At 41.5% G+C, this 18,046-nt stretch overlaps 4 protein-coding genes across 5 annotated transcripts; all 4 read right to left on the bottom strand.

The window, feature by feature from the left end:
* Window positions 1-2,741: 2,741 nt before the first annotated feature.
* Window positions 2,742-3,334, bottom strand: LOC135471449 (histone H2B, gonadal). Its single transcript, XM_064750695.1, has one exon. It carries the CDS (start codon window positions 3,132-3,134, stop codon window positions 2,760-2,762), a length of 375 nt encoding a protein of 124 aa, XP_064606765.1. The 5' UTR covers window positions 3,135-3,334; the 3' UTR covers window positions 2,742-2,759.
* Window positions 3,335-4,520: 1,186 nt separating this feature from the next.
* LOC135471452 (histone H4) lies at window positions 4,521-4,846 on the bottom strand. Its single transcript, XM_064750699.1, has one exon. It carries the CDS (start codon window positions 4,830-4,832, stop codon window positions 4,521-4,523), a length of 312 nt encoding a protein of 103 aa, XP_064606769.1. The 5' UTR covers window positions 4,833-4,846.
* A 6,109-nt stretch (window positions 4,847-10,955) lies between these two features.
* LOC135471437 (uncharacterized) lies at window positions 10,956-16,416 on the bottom strand. 2 transcript variants are annotated; one of them, XM_064750682.1, is made up of 8 exons: window positions 16,315-16,416; window positions 15,207-15,290; window positions 14,232-14,363; window positions 13,947-14,009; window positions 13,507-13,623; window positions 13,183-13,257; window positions 12,654-12,762; window positions 10,956-12,021 (listed from the first exon to the last, which is right to left on the bottom strand). In XM_064750682.1, exons 2-8 carry the CDS (start codon window positions 15,286-15,288, stop codon window positions 11,415-11,417), a joined length of 1,185 nt encoding a protein of 394 aa, XP_064606752.1. In that variant the 5' UTR covers window positions 15,289-15,290; window positions 16,315-16,416; the 3' UTR covers window positions 10,956-11,414. The 2 variants fall into 2 exon arrangements, with proteins under 2 accessions (XP_064606752.1, XP_064606751.1); XM_064750681.1 differs by lacking the exon at window positions 16,315-16,416 and adding an exon at window positions 15,775-16,097.
* Window positions 16,287-16,719, bottom strand: LOC135471442 (late histone H2A.2.2-like). The gene has a single exon (XM_064750689.1). The coding sequence runs from the start codon at window positions 16,686-16,688 to the stop codon at window positions 16,311-16,313; it is 378 nt and encodes a 125-aa protein (XP_064606759.1). The 5' UTR covers window positions 16,689-16,719; the 3' UTR covers window positions 16,287-16,310.
* Window positions 16,720-18,046: the final 1,327 nt, after the last annotated feature.

The following is an 18,046-nucleotide window of genomic DNA, read 5'->3' as shown; positions in this document are numbered from 1 at the left end:
TGACCATAGTTTCCATTAGTTTACATAGGCATGACGTGAGTGATATTGGGCGGTAGGAGGAACTATCTGATGGGTTTTTTCCAGTCTTTTGGATGGGAATGACAATGGACGATTTCCAACTTTGTGGCAGCTGTTTTTTCCTCCAACTTGTATTTATGAGTTTTAGTATTATATTTTGTGTTTTTTAGCGGTAAGTGTTTCAGGATTTTGTAGCCTAATTTGTCTTCGCCTGGTGAGGTTTCTTTTTTATAGTGAATGGCTTTGTGATATTCCTGTAGGGAGAAATCTTTGTTAAGGTCATGTTCAACGTGATCGTCGGGCTCTAGTTGTAGAAATGTGTTATCTTTGATTATTTTGAACGTTGGATTGAGGTTTCGATCGCTGCTATTTTCTGCGAAGGTTTTTGCGAGGCATTCTGCTTTTTCCTCATTGATTTTGTGTTTGTGATCCAAAGTTGGGATTGGATTGATGGTTTTGCCTTGTATATGTTTGAGTTTGTTCCATACCTGCTTTGAATTTGTTTTTGTATCAAGTGTTCCACAGTAGTTCTCCCAGTATTTGGCTTTGGCACGGGAGACTGATTTTTCGGCTTCAATTTTTAGGTTTTTGTATTTTTCGTGGTCTGTATGTAATCTGGTTCTTTTGAATTTACGCAGTGCTCTTTTTTGTTTCTTATATTTGCAGCACATTCACTGTTCCACCAGGGAACAGGATTTGCAGCCCTTTTATGCTGGGAGGAAATAGGGATGTGTTGTTCTGCTATCCTGAGTATATTATCAGTAAGTTTTTGGTTGAATAGGTCTATATCGGAGAGGCAGTCATCATCAATGAATATATTTTGGCAATCTTTCTTAAAATTTTCCCAGTTTGCTTTGTGGAACAGAAATTTGGGGTTGTTGAGATTTACTTCAGATTGAGGTGACATACCAAGTTCTGTCATGATAGCGAAATGGTCACTCCCGAGTGTATCTGGTATAACATTCCAGCTTGATTTAGGTGCGAGATCGGGTGTGGTAATAGTGAGATCTATTGCTGAAGTGTTGCCTGTGACGAAGTCTATTCTTGTTCCCTCACCGTCGTTTAGGAAGACTAGGTTGTGTTCTTCTAACCATGCTTGTACTGTGTTGCCACGATCGTCACTGTGTTTACACTTTGCATCCCATAAAGGGTTATGGCTATTGAAATCGCCGCAGATAATAGCACTTGGGCTGAACATGGAAATAATATTGTCCAGTTCTGTTTTGGATATTTTCCTCATACTTCCGGGAGAGTATATGTTTATAATGTGGATTGGTTTATTTTCGTGGTAAATTTGAATAGCTTGCCATTCAAGTAAGTCATTTACGTTATTCGAGCCCATATACAGGTGTATGATGTTTTCCTTGACAAGGATAAGATTTCCACCCAGACGGTCTTGCAACCTATCACATCGGTATGCTTTATAGCCGGGGATATTGAATTTGTTGTTGGGGTTGTTTCCTGGTTTGAGGAAGGTTTCCTGAATACAAATAACCTCGGGGTTAGTTTCAGAGGTAAGTACTTTAAGGTTGTCTCCGTTTGTTTGAATGCCGCGGGCATTCCATTGTAGGATTTTGATGTGATTTTGATTGAATTTATTGATCGAAATTTGGAGCCATACGGTTGATCATTGTTGGGGCTGTAATTATATTGACGTATTTAGTCGTTCTGATATTTTGGTTGGAGTAGATGCCTTCTGAGTAAATTTTGGGTCATTCCCCATTCAATTATTTCTTTTGGGGTGAATTTCCAATTTAGAAAGTCATGTGCAATATTGGAGTTTATGTAAACTGGCTTCCGAGTTTAGTCAGCGCTTTTATACTGCCGAGGAGGATTCTGCTATTTTTAGGCAGGTTTTGGCGGGCGACCAATCCCCGAGCCGTGTTAGGCGATGAGCATGGCTCTCTGAAAGGTCCGCGCTTTTAGGCGCAAAACTGTTCAGGAACAAAGCCTTGTGGATACAGGCTGTCGGGGTTGGGTTTTGTTGGGGGGGGGGGGGAGGAAGAGGGGATGATGGATAGATAGAAAAAGACAGCTGTGGACATGACTTCTTTATCGAGTTAAATGATAAGGGTTGTGTAATATATGACAAACTATTTATGCAACCGTTTGTTTGTGCAGCATAAGCGATGTGTTTACAGTCTGGCTATAGTTTTCTTGTCGAGGGAAATGCTCGGGTAACCTGCCTTGAACTGACATGATGAAACATGCAGTAAATATATATCTACATACATGTAGACAGAGCGCGAGAGGTGTGGAAATGTGTCGTTTTAGCTGGTTTGCGCTGGCGAGAGTGCGGGTTAAGAGAGGTGGTTCCGTTTGTAAAGCCATCAATACACGACAGGCCAAATATATACAGTGCCGGTACAAACCACATAGTGTAGACATGTCGCATGCAGTATTATAAATAAAGGCATATTCGCATCAGATGTCTGGGGTCATCGCCGTTGAGGGAGGCGAGTGGGGGTTGTTTATATATTGATCAAGCTTCGCTCTCTATACTATCTGTGCTGTACACACACACACACACACACATATATATATATATATATATATATATATATATATCGAGGGGAACTAAACGACTTGCATACACCCGAATTACTATGATATCACACGGTACAGGGTAACTGTACACGTTGAACGCTCAAGAACTAGTGCTCAGAAACAGAAAGTACTCTTCCGGGAAGGGTTGGTTGGCCCTGAAAAGGGCCGTTGGGAGTTTTCAAGCGGCGAGGAGTTTACTTGCTGCTGGTGTACTTAGTGACAGCCTTGGTACCTTCGCTGACGGCGTGCTTGGCCAGCTCACCGGGCAGGAGAAGACGGACAGCGGTCTGGATTTCCCGGCTCGTGATGGTGGAGCGTTTGTTGTAGTGAGCCAGACGAGAGGCCTCGGCGGCGATCCGCTCGAAGATGTCATTGACAAAGCTGTTCATGATGGACATGGCCTTGGACGAGATGCCGGTGTCAGGGTGGACCTGCTTCATGACTTTGTAGATGTAGATGCCGTAGCTTTCCTTCCTCCTCCTACGCTTCTTCTTATCCCCGGACTTTGGGGCAGACTTCTTAATAGCCTTCTTTGCTCCTTTGGAGCCGGTTGGTGTTTTGGGTGCCATGGCGGTACGGCTGCTGCTCAGTCAGAGATAGCCCTGTAGAGTGACGTGCCACGGAGGCGATCGGCCTTTTATAAGACGAGCCCGGCTTGTAAAGTTGGAGGGAAAAGCGGAGCGCGGACCTGACAGAGAGCACTAAAAGTGATGTATCATTGGCGGGCGTGTTTTCGTATATTTCTCTGCTACGAGGAGATTGAGTGTTCACAAAGATTACCACACCCGTGCGCATTCTGCACGCGTACCTGTATATTTGCTATGTACATGTTATATGCCTTCACCGACACGTGGACATGTAGGCCTATAATACGTATATTTATTTATTTATTTGATTGGTGTTTACGCCGTACTCAAGAATATTTCACTTATACGACGGCGGCCAGCATTATGGTGGGTGGAAACCGGACAGAGCCCGGGGGAAACCCACGACCATGTGCAGGTTGCTGGAAGACCTTCCCACGTACGTCCGGAGAGGAAGTCAGCATGAGCTGGACTTTGAACTCACACTGCAATGCATTGATGAGAGGCTCTTGGGTCGTTACGCTGCACTAGCGCGCTAACCGACTGAGCCACGGAGGAACCCTATAATGCGTATAAGTGTGCATGTGTGCTTGCATATACAAAACTTACGTGCGCATGTTGTACGTAATGGGTTCGTAAGTTCATTTTGAATTCACCTGTTTCCATCCATGTGGTTGTTGCTTTGGAGCTCAATGCACGCCTTTGCCATTATGCAATTGTAATTTCTCATGCATATATTGTGGGATTTCAGTCGGCTTAGGCCCCCGTGGAGTCGTGTGATTGAGTGCAGGCAATGTTTCATGAGTGGCGGTGGGTGGGGGGGTGGGCGGGTGACATGTATTGACGACAGGCAGAGTACCCTATGGTAAGAGAACTGTAAACGTGTACAGGGGTACTTTTTTGAAATCTTTTGACTGAAAGTTCATGCCGGGCATACAGACCCAGTTCTCATGTACATGTATGTGTCTTCATATGTATTGGGAGGGCTTCATGGATGTGTTTTCATAGTCAAGTTGTGTCCAACTAAATAGGCGATACAGGTTTTCTTCACTACACTGGCCCGCAACACCTTAATAAGCGGACGAGCACACGCATGCCAGAAAATACGTACATGTCAATGGACATGTATATATAGCTGCGTTTAAAGGGATGTTGGGTATACGTTACACATTGAACGAGAAAATCGACATGCGTTTACTCACGTTTGAAACACGCGGACATGAACTGACCTAGCTGGTTGTGAATGCATATAATGAAAATTTCACACTAGTGCTCAAGACTGAAAGATCTCTTTCGGGAAGATTTGGTTGGCCCTGAAAAGGGCCGTTGGGTTGTTGTTGTTGCTGCTGGTGGTCCGAGTGGAGCTGGAGTCTAACCGCCGAATCCGTACAGAGTGCGGCCTTGGCGTTTCAAGGCGTAGACGACATCCATGGCTGTGACGGTCTTTCTCTTGGCGTGCTCGGTGTAGGTGACTGCATCACGGATGACGTTCTCGAGGAAGACTTTGAGGACACCGCGGGTCTCTTCGTAGATCAGACCGGAGATACGTTTCACACCACCTCGTCGGGCAAGACGACGGATGGCTGGCTTGGTGATACCCTGGATGTTATCACGCAGAACCTTCCTGTGGCGCTTGGCGCCCCCCTTTCCCAGACCTTTGCCTCCTTTACCGCGTCCAGACATATCTATACCTTCTATCGAGCTGAGCAAGTAGAAATATGCTGAGCACAAGCCCGGCAGCGGTTTATATACCCGCGACTCGGACCTGGACGAAAGCACGGCATGTACAATTATCTGAGCGGTGAATGGTTGAAAAGCGCGGGCCGGCTTGGCTCTGCCAGTCAGGCGCAGCATGCAAAGCCATACCTCGACACGTTAAGGAATACCTCGATCCAAAGCAGTCTGTCCCGTCCGCCCCAATCCCCCCGTCACCCCCTCCCACTTCTCATTCCACAGTGATGCAAAAACACACACACACACTCACACACACACACACACACAAAGAGAATGCAGTGTACATGAAAATCCATTATTGCACCAAGCACCATAACGGGATTAATTATGAAAGTAATTACCCGATTGTAATTAACCTTCAACACACACAAGCTTAGATTACAGAGAAGATGTAGGCCTATATATGCTAAGTTTCATGAAAATCGATTCCACACTTCAGGTAGAGGTGCATGGACAAAATCTGAATACACGCAAAAGCACTAAATGTTGGGCAAAGTCCTGAATGGGGGTAACTGTGAAAAGAGGCGGGCAAACAAGCGTATACATACACTTTTAATGTGATCAAATTGCATGAGTAGGCCTACCTGAGACGCACACACATCTTGTGTACAAAACGTGCGTACGACACGGCGCACATTGACTTTTTTGAGAGCATACCACACATATCGGAGACGGGCGATCTTATATACACGCTGCCCCAGCAGCAATGCACTTTCCAACTTAGGTTCACTGATTGGCGCGCGCCACGTATTTCGGTCTGGACCGATGAGAAAGATTCCCTTTAGAGTTATTTCCCCTGAACGGCCACTCGAAAACCAACTCTGCTACATGGCCTGCATGTCAGCCTGCTTCTCCTGCATGCCTGCGCGGACCTGTGCTGTCTACAGCTACAGCTAAGTATATGCCACTATACATTTGACAACAGCATCATTTTACGTACATCTATAGGGTGCCATCGAATGGGAAGCTCTGTTTTGGCACTCGTGCACAAGCCCCTAACCTTAAACCTATTACATTATGCACTGCCCTGTTACATTGCTCCAGGCGTACCAGTACCTGCTGTGTTCCTCGAATAGCTAGAATGTCTTCACACATTTATTCTACTTGGTTTGCTACATATGTACATACTGAACGTATGTTCGATGGGGAAAGCACCTCAGTCCATACGCCGGCGTCCATTGCTGCCACTGCATGCATGCATGTCGATCTCCTTGCAACTACAATGCTGCATGCACGGATGTATAGATGGCACGCACGGACCTCCGTGCAAGCTTGCACAAAATGTGTACTCGCTATTCAAGAAACTTTATATAACACCCACGCCAGTGCAGGGATGTGTAATCATTTTGTCCAGTGGCCAAAATTCCGGTTTAAGGTAGAATATATACGTATGTATATCTACATGTAGGCTAAATATAGATCGGCGAGTACACTGAAACGCCACCCCAAAAAAATAAAATAAAATAAAGATGAAATGAAATAAATACGGGCATACATCACATAATGTGAAAACGCTGCGCACATGCCTGGAGAAGCATTGGCTTTGGGCGGGCAAGTGTTGCATCCATTTGGAGTGCACTTTGATGAAGGGTTCTTGTGGGCAAATTTGGTGTGAAAATGTTGACAACAGCTCGGACTTTGTTTATAAAGCTGTTGAGGTGGGGCGTGTGTGAAGGGCACGTCGAAATTTTGGCCGATTACCCACAATGCAGCGGGGCGACCGTTCATGTGTAAGGCGCAAGCCTATATGCATTAACTGCATACACCGTGACGTGGTGCTGGAAACGATGGCGTAATATTAGAGTCATATATAGGCTATGTTGCATGGTGTGTTTACTCGAGGCACATGCACGCACGCTAGCCATGCAGAGCATTTGGATCAGGGATTATACACGAGTTTGTCGCATGTGATACTTTACGTGCACTTCGACACATTATTCTGTAAGACGGATCGAAAGGCAGAAACCTCGTGATCTCCTTAGTATAACAAGCGGCGTGGGTGCAGAAGACGGTCCTGCCAACGTTATTGCACAGGAAAATGTCTGTGTTCGAATCGCTGTCAGCGATCTTGTATCCGTTTGATTCGTATAATTTTCAGCTTTCCAGATAGCCTGAGTATTTCTGCAGAGCTTTCGTCAAGTTATTTTGTACAACTGTAGGCCTTACTGGTCGCTAGCGAAGTCCATGGCAAAAGGTGACCTTTTCCCCAATGCTTTAACAATGGGCGGCCATTTAGTTTTTGTTTTCGACACAAAAGGGTGCATGGTGACTTGTCCTCCAACTGCGGACCCGTCTATTTTATTTCTTTATTATTATTACATTTTTTGTGTGAGTCCATGTATGCATGCCTCCATTCATTGACTTATTTATATATACGTGGACATACAAGTTGGAAGCTACACGGGCTCTGCCCGGTTTCGTCCCACCATAATGCTGGCTGCCGTGGTATAAGTGAAATATTCTTGAGCACGGCGTAAAACAGCAATTAACAAGTAAGCAAGCAAGTAAATAAATAAATAAAATAAATAAATAAATAAATATAGGAGCTTTATGGATGGGTTCTCGGTCCACTCACTTCCGCTTAATTTAGCACAATTTAACACTTTAAGTAGTGCTCAAATTGCTCTTCGTGGATGTTTGTCACTTTACTGCGCTACACACTATATATACAGCTGCATACATGCATGGGAAGAGCAGACGAAGATCACTAAGTGAGCAACCTGTATGTGTATGGGATGCTTGCATGGGGGATATGTAATGATTATGCCTTATCGCCACATCGGCAAAATTCCAGCCATGCACATCATGGCGAGTATATATAGAGAGAGGTTGTCCTCTTACTTACATGAAAGTAAGATTTCATATATAGGACATGTAAATTTAGAAGTAATGTGTTAATTTTAACAGAAAGCCCGTTATCTGAGTGATGTAATAAAATGTATTTTGTTATAACGTAATGCTGTCATATTCAACATATAATAACCCCAAAGTTAGTGTAATAGAATCAATATGTTGCATTAAGAGAATGTGTGAGTGTATGTACATGTGTGTTATATTTAACGGAATAATCTCTTTGCAGAATGTATTCTAGAATCACTTAGACAAGAGACTTTGGTAAATTTAACGGATTAATTCTTCAATGAATGTTGGAAGAACGTGCTAATTGCTTACACGAAGACATACAGGAATGTGCACGTGGGAACGTACGTTGAGATCCTGCATACATATACACATGCACACGTTTATGCACACATATGTACGTATAGACATGTACGTAAAAGTGAGTGCATGGGATTGCATTACAAGTGCTTAGATGGAAAAGGTTCTTTCCGGAGAATTGGTTGGCCCTGAAAAGGGCCGTTGGATGGATAGTGTCTTGACGGACAGTCGGTGTTCTGGGCGCTTATTTGCCGGCCTTCCGGGTCTTCTTGGGCAGCAGTACAGCCTTTATGTTGGGCAAGACACCTCCCTGGGCGATGGTGACGCCGGACAGGAGCCTGTTCAATTCCTCACCGTTTCGGACGGCCAGCTGGAGATGTCGAGGAATAATTCTGGACTTCTTGTTGTCACGTGCGGAGTTTCCTGCCAACTCGAGAACTTCGGCAGCCAGGTATTCGAGCACGGCAGCCAGATAGACAGGAGCTCCGGCTCCCACTCGCTCGGTCCACTCACTTCCGCTTAATTTAGCACAGTTTAACAACTTAAGTAGTGCTCAAATTGCTCTTTGTCGATGTTTGTCACTTTACACACTATACAGCTGCATGCATTTATGCATGGGGAGAGCAGGCGAAAAGCAGTGAGTGAGCGACCTATATGTATGGGATGCTTGCATGGGAGATATATAATGTATAAATATAGGGAGAGATAGAATGATTATGCCTTAACATCATCTCTGCAGAATTTCAGCCACATCATGGTGAGTAGATATAGACAGGTTGTCCTCTTCCACTCTCGTTAAATAAATTTAATGTCTTCGGGTCACTCATTACATATCCTATATAGCTTACACTTTGTGGCGGTGGTTCACTGTATTACTCCGGTTTCTTCCTCATTACTTACATTAATGGCTTACACTTTGTGGCGGTGGTTAACTGTATTACTCCGGCTTCTTACTCATCACGTACATCACACTTTATGAAACCGACCCCGATGGTGGTAGAGCGTCCGTTTCGCGGGCGGTAAATCCATGGTCAGTCCTTGGTCGGGAAACACCTAACACCTCAAAGGAGAAGAAAATTTTAATAGCAATGAAATACCATTGAAAAGAGTATCCATTTCCTCGCAGGTGCACGCCTTAAAAAAAAATTAAAATATGTACCTGAAGTTGATAAATTATAAATAAAGTCATCGCCCATTTCCGCTGTGGGCGACTCCATTGTGCCTAGGAACTAGTCCTGAAGTCTTCTGTGTTAGGAGGAGAATTGCCGTCGGAAACCGCCGAAGTGCAGTTCATACATTTCCGGTAGAACTCTTCTTCCCAGAAGGTAGCGAACGGTAGAGTTCGTTTTCCGCTTGACGATCGGGAAACCGGAATGTTGGGCCGAGGTTCCGAGTTTACACGAACAAGCCGGCAGTTTTAACGACTCTCATTGGCTGAGAGGTAACACACCCCCAGCATAAATTACAGGGTGTTAAAGATGGAGGACGCGATGGATTCAGCGATTTATGCCAGCTTTGCCGTTTTGAAGCTTTACGTGTATGGCGAGGAAAAATTGCAAAATTATGCAGCATGCACCACCAGATTGAGTTCTCTTTTCAGCCTATAGTGTCATGTTTTTAAGTTTTCTTCTCCTTTCAAAGAAAAACGCTTTACGTTCAGGATTAAGGGAAAGTGGAACGACTGATTGACCCGCATAAGCATAAATGGCTCGAGTGGGGCACCTTACTTGCCTCCGGTAAGTCGTCTCAGTGAAGCTGCACTAAGTACGAACGGTGGAAATCCGTCATGTACCAATACCATGCAATAATGTAATTGCATTGCGTACCAATAATGTCATGCAATGTAAGGACTCCTTCGTCATCATATGACTGAAAAATTTTTAATTACGACGTTAAACCCCAAGCACTCACTTATCCACTTGAGCTTTTTGGCGATGGTTTACTGCATTACTCTGGTTTCTCTCTCATCACTGGCTTACACCACCAGCTTACACTGCCGAGGTTTACTGCATTACTCTGGTTTCTGTCTCTTCACTAGCTTACACTTTGTGACTGTGGATTACTGCATTACTCTGGTTTCTCTCATCACTGGCTTACACTTTGTGACTGTGGATTACTGCATTACTCTGGTTTCTCTCATCACTGGCTTACGCTTTGTGAAGGTGGTTTGCTGCATTACTCTGGTTTCTCTCATCACTGGCTTACACTTTCTGACGGTGGTTTACTGCATTACTCTTGTTTTTCTCTCATCAGTGGCTTAAATCACGAGTCTATACTTTATGGCAGTGGTTTACTGTGTTACTCTGGTTTGCTTCTCACCACTGGCTTACACTTTGTGGCGGTGGTTTACTGCACTCAACGTCTCAGAGGACACAAGTATAGGATTGTCCGCATACTGTGATCCCGTGAGGCGTCATACCTGGTGTCTTTGACATGGTCTAGTGTAACATTACCGTGCATGCTACCAACCTTCTACAAGTAGATACTTTGTAAACAGCATAATGTTACGGTACGGTGTTTTCTGTTTTTTTTTTAATGGGTAATTTGGTCTAAAGATGTTTGTGGAATGTGCCAAAGGTCTTATGCATCATAACGGTAGTGTATCTCTCAAATTAATTATAGGGATTCAAATTACAATAATCTTGACAATCCAGCAACAGTAATTGAATAAAAAATTCAGAAGCTTGGAATATTGATGTCAAACATTTGTATATATTATCAGCAATATCAAACGATGTACCATGTACACAAAATAAACTCAGTTTGAAATTTCTTTGAAATATTTCAAAATATGTACAAAAATAAGTTCATATGGCAAAATATGTATTGACACAGAAGAAACATACATGTAAATGTAGGCCAAAACCTGAAGAAGTATCCCGCACATTGTAAACATTAAGCCGCATTAACGATTTTAAGGAAAAATTCTCTAGGACACGAGTTCTGGTTGGAAGTCCTTCACAAAACACGATTACAACACAGCAGCTTGAAGCGGTTGACTTACTCTGACAAATAACAGCTGTTTCTAGCACCACAAATTGAATTCAGTGAAACCGTTTAGGGTTGCGTATCGCATTAATTATGATATTGGTTTCAATACGTTCACAACATTAGACAAAATTATTTATAACAGAAAATTAATTTTTTTTGGCGAAATTCTACACGTCAACACGCAGTGAAAGGTCCATCACTACGTGTGTATTATCGTCACTATAGTAACTACCGTACACGTAATGTGTAACCACATGCCTATGTTTTGATAAGTCCTTAATTCTAGCAAACAAAATTGACTGGAAATTAATGGTGGCATAAACCATGCGTAATATTCTCTCATTTAACCAGTCTTCAATACGCCGACATGCATACAGTCATCTAATTTTCCGCGGAACTTGGTGTTACCCGGTTTCGACCCTTTAACCTGCAGATGAGCTTCTGGCATTTTCGCTTGATAGACTGAATGGGTGATTGCTTTCTGGATTTGCTCGCATCTCCGTCAGACCTTTTCCTACCACTCAGCATCCTGCTAATGAATTTATAGAAGCCACTTCCATCTTTAGATGCCCCCTTCACGTGCACCGGTGCCTGATGATGGTTTGCTGAGGCATAAGGCATGACAGGGACAGAAGCCTCTTGCTTTGCCCTCCTCCATTCTTCTACTGGTCTGTCAGAACTGTTCTGGTTTACATTATCCGTAAAGACATCCAACTTATTATCCAGCATTTTGTCCAACTTTCTGGTGACCTGCAGTGACATTTCTCTCGCCATTTCTGCCTCCAGCCTGGCACAGACATCCTTCAGGCGCTGACTGCGGTACGTCTTGATGGTGTACTTCCGCTTCAGATCTGCCATGTCTCTGTTCTGTCGTTTCAGCGCCTCGCGCACTTCCTCCTTCCTGGCAGAGATTTCGGTTAATTTTGCCATTGCTTTGTCGGTTTCCTTCTTAATATCTGCCCAGTTTCTCCTCAGGTGCTCCAAATACCTAGAAGAGAATAAATCATGAGCGAACGTTAAAATTAAGGAAGACTCTGTAACTGGAATAAAGTCCGTGTGAATGGTAACATGCAATAAGGATATTAATTAATTCACATTTCTGTTACATTTGCTAATTTACATTAGTTCTTCAGACCGGAGTTTGTAACGAAATACAAGGGTAAAAAGCAACACACCACGAAAATTGAAGTGGGATGAGTAAGGTGTGTGGGATAGTATTTTGGTGACTAAAATGATGATCGGTGTCACTATACAAGAAACTTGTCTCTTTTTATATAACTGAGACAGAGTGGTTTAACATGCGAAAAAGAAAAACTTCCTTTCAAAAGCGAGATAAAACTGAATTCAGGTCAAAACCTGAATATTTACACAAGAAGACGAAGATCAAAGGACCGACACATGCAGCTGTACTTAAAAGCCTTCCGAATACGAAACATTTCAACAAGAAAACCCTCAAATTTAAAAGATTTGACAGTTTCACAGCTTCAGTTTTTCGGTTCATATGATCAGGAACTAGGTCACTTCAATAAATTTATCTAAATAAATGTGTATTATACTTGAAAGTGCCAAACAATAAATAAATAAAGCAATTACAAGTACGTGCACATGACAAAACCGTACCTTTCATCCTCAATCTGATGATATCTTAACTCTGCTGCTCTCTCAGTTTCACGAAGAAGTTTTTCTGCTAGTTTCAGTTTTAGTTCTTCCCTGGAGGCGTTGATATTTCCTGAAACACAAATTTTTCTTTCAGCTTTGTGCGATAAAGAGACATATTACCAAACAATGATATGAAACATATTTTAACATAGTCTATATCAGACTACAGGACTTCAGAAAATTACTGATATATATATATATATATATATTACTTATATACTGTACTGCAAATTTAACTGAATATATGACTTAGTTGATATGTCCTTTAAGAAAGCGGAGTGTTACCTTATAGTAAGTCATTCACTAAGAAAATTTGTGTAAACGTAATTCGTGGACACAAATATCCATTATATTGGAATCAGTAATTTCCAAACATAATCTGTTGTTTTGAACACACCATCCCTAAAGCTGAAGTGTTTTCTAAAAAGCTGAAATTTACAATTTTTCAAGACAAAATTTAAAAAAATGTTGATAGAAGTTATTCACCAACCTTTCTGCTCTTGCGTGGTGGGTGTGGCGGGTTTTAGTGTAGCATGGATTTTGGGCAGAGGGAACTTCGTGTTAACTGAAGGTTAAACAAAAAGTATACAGAGAATCTAAACAAAGTGTTCTTACTTTCGTTGAAAACAATTTAAATGAAATGATCAACATAATTATCATTTCTGACACCATGTCTCTCTGCCGCAGTGACAGTTCAAATACTCACTCCAATCATTATCCATGAAAAAATCTTAATTTAAAACGCATAGAAAACAACAAAATAACACAACATTTATATCATGTATTAACTAGAAATCGGTTACAATTCAATCACCTAGGTTATGTCTGACGTTAAAGATTTTCTGTCTGAGCTCTCCATTTCTTCCTTGGTTGGCCAGCGGTGGGAGACGAAGTGGAAGTAAATCCATGTTGAAAGTTTCCTGGGCTTTAGCTAGTTTAGGAATTTAGAAACAAAAAACAGACCCCATAAAGAAACCGTAAAAATGATTGTCGTACATTTTCGACACAAAATCTCAGAAGCCAAGAGTTTAAACATACACTCAACGTATATAAATTCTTCGTTACTTCAGTAAATATCTTTAAAATCTACAAATTTAATTTCAACCAGGACTAGGGCTCTGACACTTGCAATAAAATAAATAATTTTATTCTGACAAAGTAATGCCTGAGGTCCATTTATGTAAGTTTTGTTTTTATCCGACGTCATTGATGGTTCAGTTTATAAAATAAATTTGATATGCCTTGTTAACCAACCTGTCTGTTGCAGTGTGGGTTTTGGTGCGAGATGGGTTCTCGGAATACTGAAAGTTGTGTCAACTGAAGGTTGAAAAAAAAATAGGTATTTAGAGAACGGAAACAAAGGAGCATTACATGTAGTATCGTTGAAAACAATCTGATTAACATCCATCACAACTTCAACTACTCAGTTCAAATACTCTCTGAATCTCTGGTCATTCTCCATGAAGAAAATGTTAAATTAAAACACGTTGCTTTTGTACATTCATATCATGTATAACTAAAATGTTAAAAGCAAATCACCTATATCATGTTTCACATTGGAGGTCTTCTGTCTGAAGTCACCATTTCTTCTTGGTTTGGCCACCGGTGGAAGACAAAAGGAAAGTTTTGTATCGGTGTTGGAAATTTGCTGGTCTTTAGTCAGTTTAGAAACTGAAAAGTAACAAGTAAAGCAGACCTCTTAAAAAAATAATAAATAAAAATTTGTTCATATAGCCAGCCGTCATCTGTGAAAAATAATGTAAAAGGGCCTTCATTTTGGAAAAATATAAGTTTTCTTCTGTTGGATACACCAGATCTATAGGGCACAGAAACTGGAACGGGTATACAGGGGGTTAATTTGAAGGCATTAACCAGCTATGACAAGCACCCTGCTGCTTTCATCAACAATTAAGAAAGGTAGCCCATTATTGTGACCAATTCTCCTACTTTATTTTTCCGGCCAGGGTAGCCGACTGCCCATAAAAATAATGAAAGCCCTGGGTATGTGATAAAGACATTATTCTTTAGTTTCCGATGCAAAACTCTTTTATATCAAAGGCTAAGAACCCATGTCAAAAACGTAGTCCCCAAATTGCACAGCATCTTTGTGACTTCAGCAATTTAAACTATGAATTTACTCCTTGCCAGCTCTTTGAGGGAGGTTCTGACACTTACCATTAAGTAAGGAAATTTATTCGAACACATAAATGCATTAGGTCAATTTTCACATCTACTAATACCGGGTGTCACTGATGTTTTTAGTGTATTCAATGAACAGTGGAGTAGTTGTTACGATAACTGCAGATTAAAACTTAAGAGGAAGAAGAAATTGATAAAACCAATCATGTAATAGCTCAATAACTGACCTAATGTAGTAAGATATAATACCGTATAAAGTTAGGAGGAAACATGCGTTTCATAGTACCATGGAAATCAGAATCAAGACTTACATTAAGGTGTAAAACTGTAACATAAATAGCCCCACATATTGAAACAAAAATTATACATGCCTACCTTGTCTTGCCGGTGGCGGATAGTTGCTCCTTCGATATTCTGTGCCAATAACTGGCAACTTGTTCATGTATTCTGTCATCATCTCTGGAAAATCAAATTATGAACCCTCTTACTATGAACAATGCGCATGTTCTGTTATCAAAACTTTATCCCAGCTTTCAGAATAATGTTGAAGGTAAGCTGGAAAAGTGGCTAATCCATCTCAGAGCTAGTATTATAAATACTCAAAATATGACAGATTCTGAATAACCACAAAACATCGAAAGTCTGAGCAGAACACTGAATGCAAACATAGAAAAACAAAACTAAATATTTGCGAAAGATCTTTATGTAAAAAATATTTTCTTTTTGTAATGATAATGGAAGGAAAAGAATCTTTTTGATCAAAGTCACCTGAAATTTTTCTACTGGGTGACCCCTATAGTTAAGTTAAACGATTTGTTTTGATCACTTTGCTCGAAGATTATATACTTTGAAAATCCCTATTTCCCATAAGAAAAAAACAGCCGAACAGGCGTCGATTCTCATTCCCCATAATGTCAAAAACAATACAGCGATGTATATTTACCTGACATAAATTAAAGCCTATGATTATTCAGGTGCTGGTGTCAATCTTGACAAGCGATTCCTCTGAACTGAAGTGGTAATACTTTATTGATGTCTGTGACATCATTTGTTAGTTACGTCATGTTCTGGGCTCGTGAGCAATCCCGCCACAAAAAGTGACGTCATTTACTCGTCTGCTGAGGTTAGTCAAGTTAAGATGTGCACCGATCACACTGGTCTGTCAGTAGACGAATATCTGCAGTACAGTGGCCACATGTATAACTTTAACATTTTGATATTAAAAATACATGTAGATTTATAGTTCTCTAGACTTACTTGTATATTCGTAACTTGTTACTAGTCTTGCCCATTTTGCCTCTCAAGCTCATTAGATCACTGCAACAATCGACTTTACCAAATCATTAAATATTTTGGAGTTTGTATTATTTACAGAAGAGAAAAATTGTATTTGTAAAATGCTCTATTATCAAGTTCCTTTCGGAAGAAATGTTTGGCCCTGAAAAGGGCCTTTGGATTGTGTCACTTGGAAACAGCGACTCACTGAGATTTCTTGGACTTCTTGGGCAGAAGAACAGACTGGATGTTTGGCAGAACTCCTCCTTTGGCAATGGCCACTCCGGACAGCAGCCTGTTCAGCTCCTCGTCGTTACGAACGGCCAGCAGCAGGTGACGAGGGATGATGGTCCTCCTTTTGTTGTCTCGGGCAGCGTTCCCAGCCAGCTCCAACACCTCAGCGGTTAAGTATTCCATCACAGCGGCCAGGTAAACGGGAGCTCCGGCACCGACACGGTTAGAGTAGTTCCCCTTCCGCAGAAATCGGTGGATACGGCCCACAGGAAACTGTAGACCAGCCCTGGATGAGCGGGTTTGGCTCTTGCCACTTTTCGTCTTTCCTCCTTTACCACGTCCAGACATCTTCGATTGTATGTATATAAGTATTGTCCCTTGTTCAATGTAACTACGAATGATGCCAGAAGGCTATACATGGCCTTATATACTCTCTGCGGGGATTCTGCTATTTTTAGATGCATTTTTTCCGGCAATCATTTTAACCAACCAGCAGAGGGTAAAATTGTCACACCAGCCAATTAGAGGCAGATAAAATGTTTTCTATTAGGTTCGCGCTTTCGTATTTTTTCTTGATGCTGTCGCATTCATATAAATCACTGCAGTGGATAGCTGTACCTATAAGAGATTATTTATCTTCGATACGGAACCAGACTCCTTAATTAATCTCAGCAATTATTTACATGTATATTAACCCGTTTGAGCCTCATGCTGAGGTCACGTTCTCGACAAAGCCCTCCAGAAACTTCAAATAAAAACTATATTTAACTTGAAGCATATGTAGACCTAATTTATAAATGGCAGTTACAACTGAGAATGCATGGGGAATATTTAAAAGAATAGTATGGACCTACGTATAATATATAAGGATACCATCAGAAGAAAGGCCATCAACGCCTACCTGATAAAGTTGTTTGTTTTACTAAAAGAAAGGACTCTCACGAGTTAAGGTACAATATTTAGCTTATACACGGTGGCGTCCTGAGAGCAAAGACTTCCGGGTGAATATCATATTTTCTACTTTCTATATATGGATGCACTTTTTCATTTCAAGTATGTAGGCCTATATATGTAGGTTACATGTCAAGTACTGAGTGAAGGCTACTTATACTTAATTATATGTGTAACAAACTATTTTCAAACCAAAAACATTTTCGTCATGCCGCTTGCTACGGCCCACAATATGAGAAGCCATGGGATCAATCTTTTTGAATGTCTATAAATGCTCTCACTTGTAGAGAGTGTATAACTCAATTAAAAATTTGGTTTGCACTGGCGTTTTCCGCCCCAAATGGGCGATGCACGCCACAGCTTTACGTGGTATTGAGTTTGCTTGGCTTATTTTCCCTTAGTTTATTATGTATACATTAGATAGGTAAATATATGCACTCATATATAATAGGTTCAGGGCAAGTTGTCACAGTTGAGGCTATCAGCTTTTTATATGGCGAGCATTGTTTGCGAAGTTGTAGGGAAATCCACAGCGCGGACCGAATAGAAAGCAGAAATGTTGCTTTTCATTGGAGGATATGTTTTCACGTGCGCTCTACCCTTGAATGATTACTACACTCTACAGCCTTACACTGGGAGCTTGGGGATTGAGAAATGCTTGTAAATTGAAGCTAGTCACTCTATAGTGTAGTATAGGGCCTACACTGCATACACATACACAGAAAAAAACAATGAATAAATCAGAAGACGCCGAC

Source organism: Liolophura sinensis, chromosome 7 (genome assembly GCF_032854445.1).
Source record: "Liolophura sinensis isolate JHLJ2023 chromosome 7, CUHK_Ljap_v2, whole genome shotgun sequence".
Taxonomy (NCBI): Eukaryota; Metazoa; Mollusca; class Polyplacophora; order Chitonida; family Chitonidae; genus Liolophura; species Liolophura sinensis.
The sequence above is the reverse complement of the archived record's forward strand: the minus strand, read 5'-3'. Positions and strand labels throughout refer to the sequence as shown.

Excerpts from the sequence above, each read along its gene's own strand:
- LOC135471449 (XM_064750695.1), bottom strand. The coding sequence starts at position 3,134 with ATGGCACCCAAAACACCAACCGGCTCCAAAGGAGCAAAGAAGGCTATT.
- LOC135471452 (XM_064750699.1), bottom strand. The coding sequence starts at position 4,832 with ATGTCTGGACGCGGTAAAGGAGGCAAAGGTCTGGGAAAGGGGGGCGCC.
- LOC135471442 (XM_064750689.1), bottom strand. The coding sequence starts at position 16,688 with ATGTCTGGACGTGGTAAAGGAGGAAAGACGAAAAGTGGCAAGAGCCAA.
- LOC135471437 (XM_064750681.1), bottom strand. Across the intron at positions 13,624-13,946 it reads ACCCACACTGCAACAGACAG|CTAAAGCCCAGGAAACTTTC; the intron begins GTTGGTTAACAA and ends TTCCTAAACTAG. Across the intron at positions 12,022-12,653 it reads CATCAGATTGAGGATGAAAG|GTATTTGGAGCACCTGAGGA; the intron begins GTACGGTTTTGT and ends ATTCTCTTCTAG.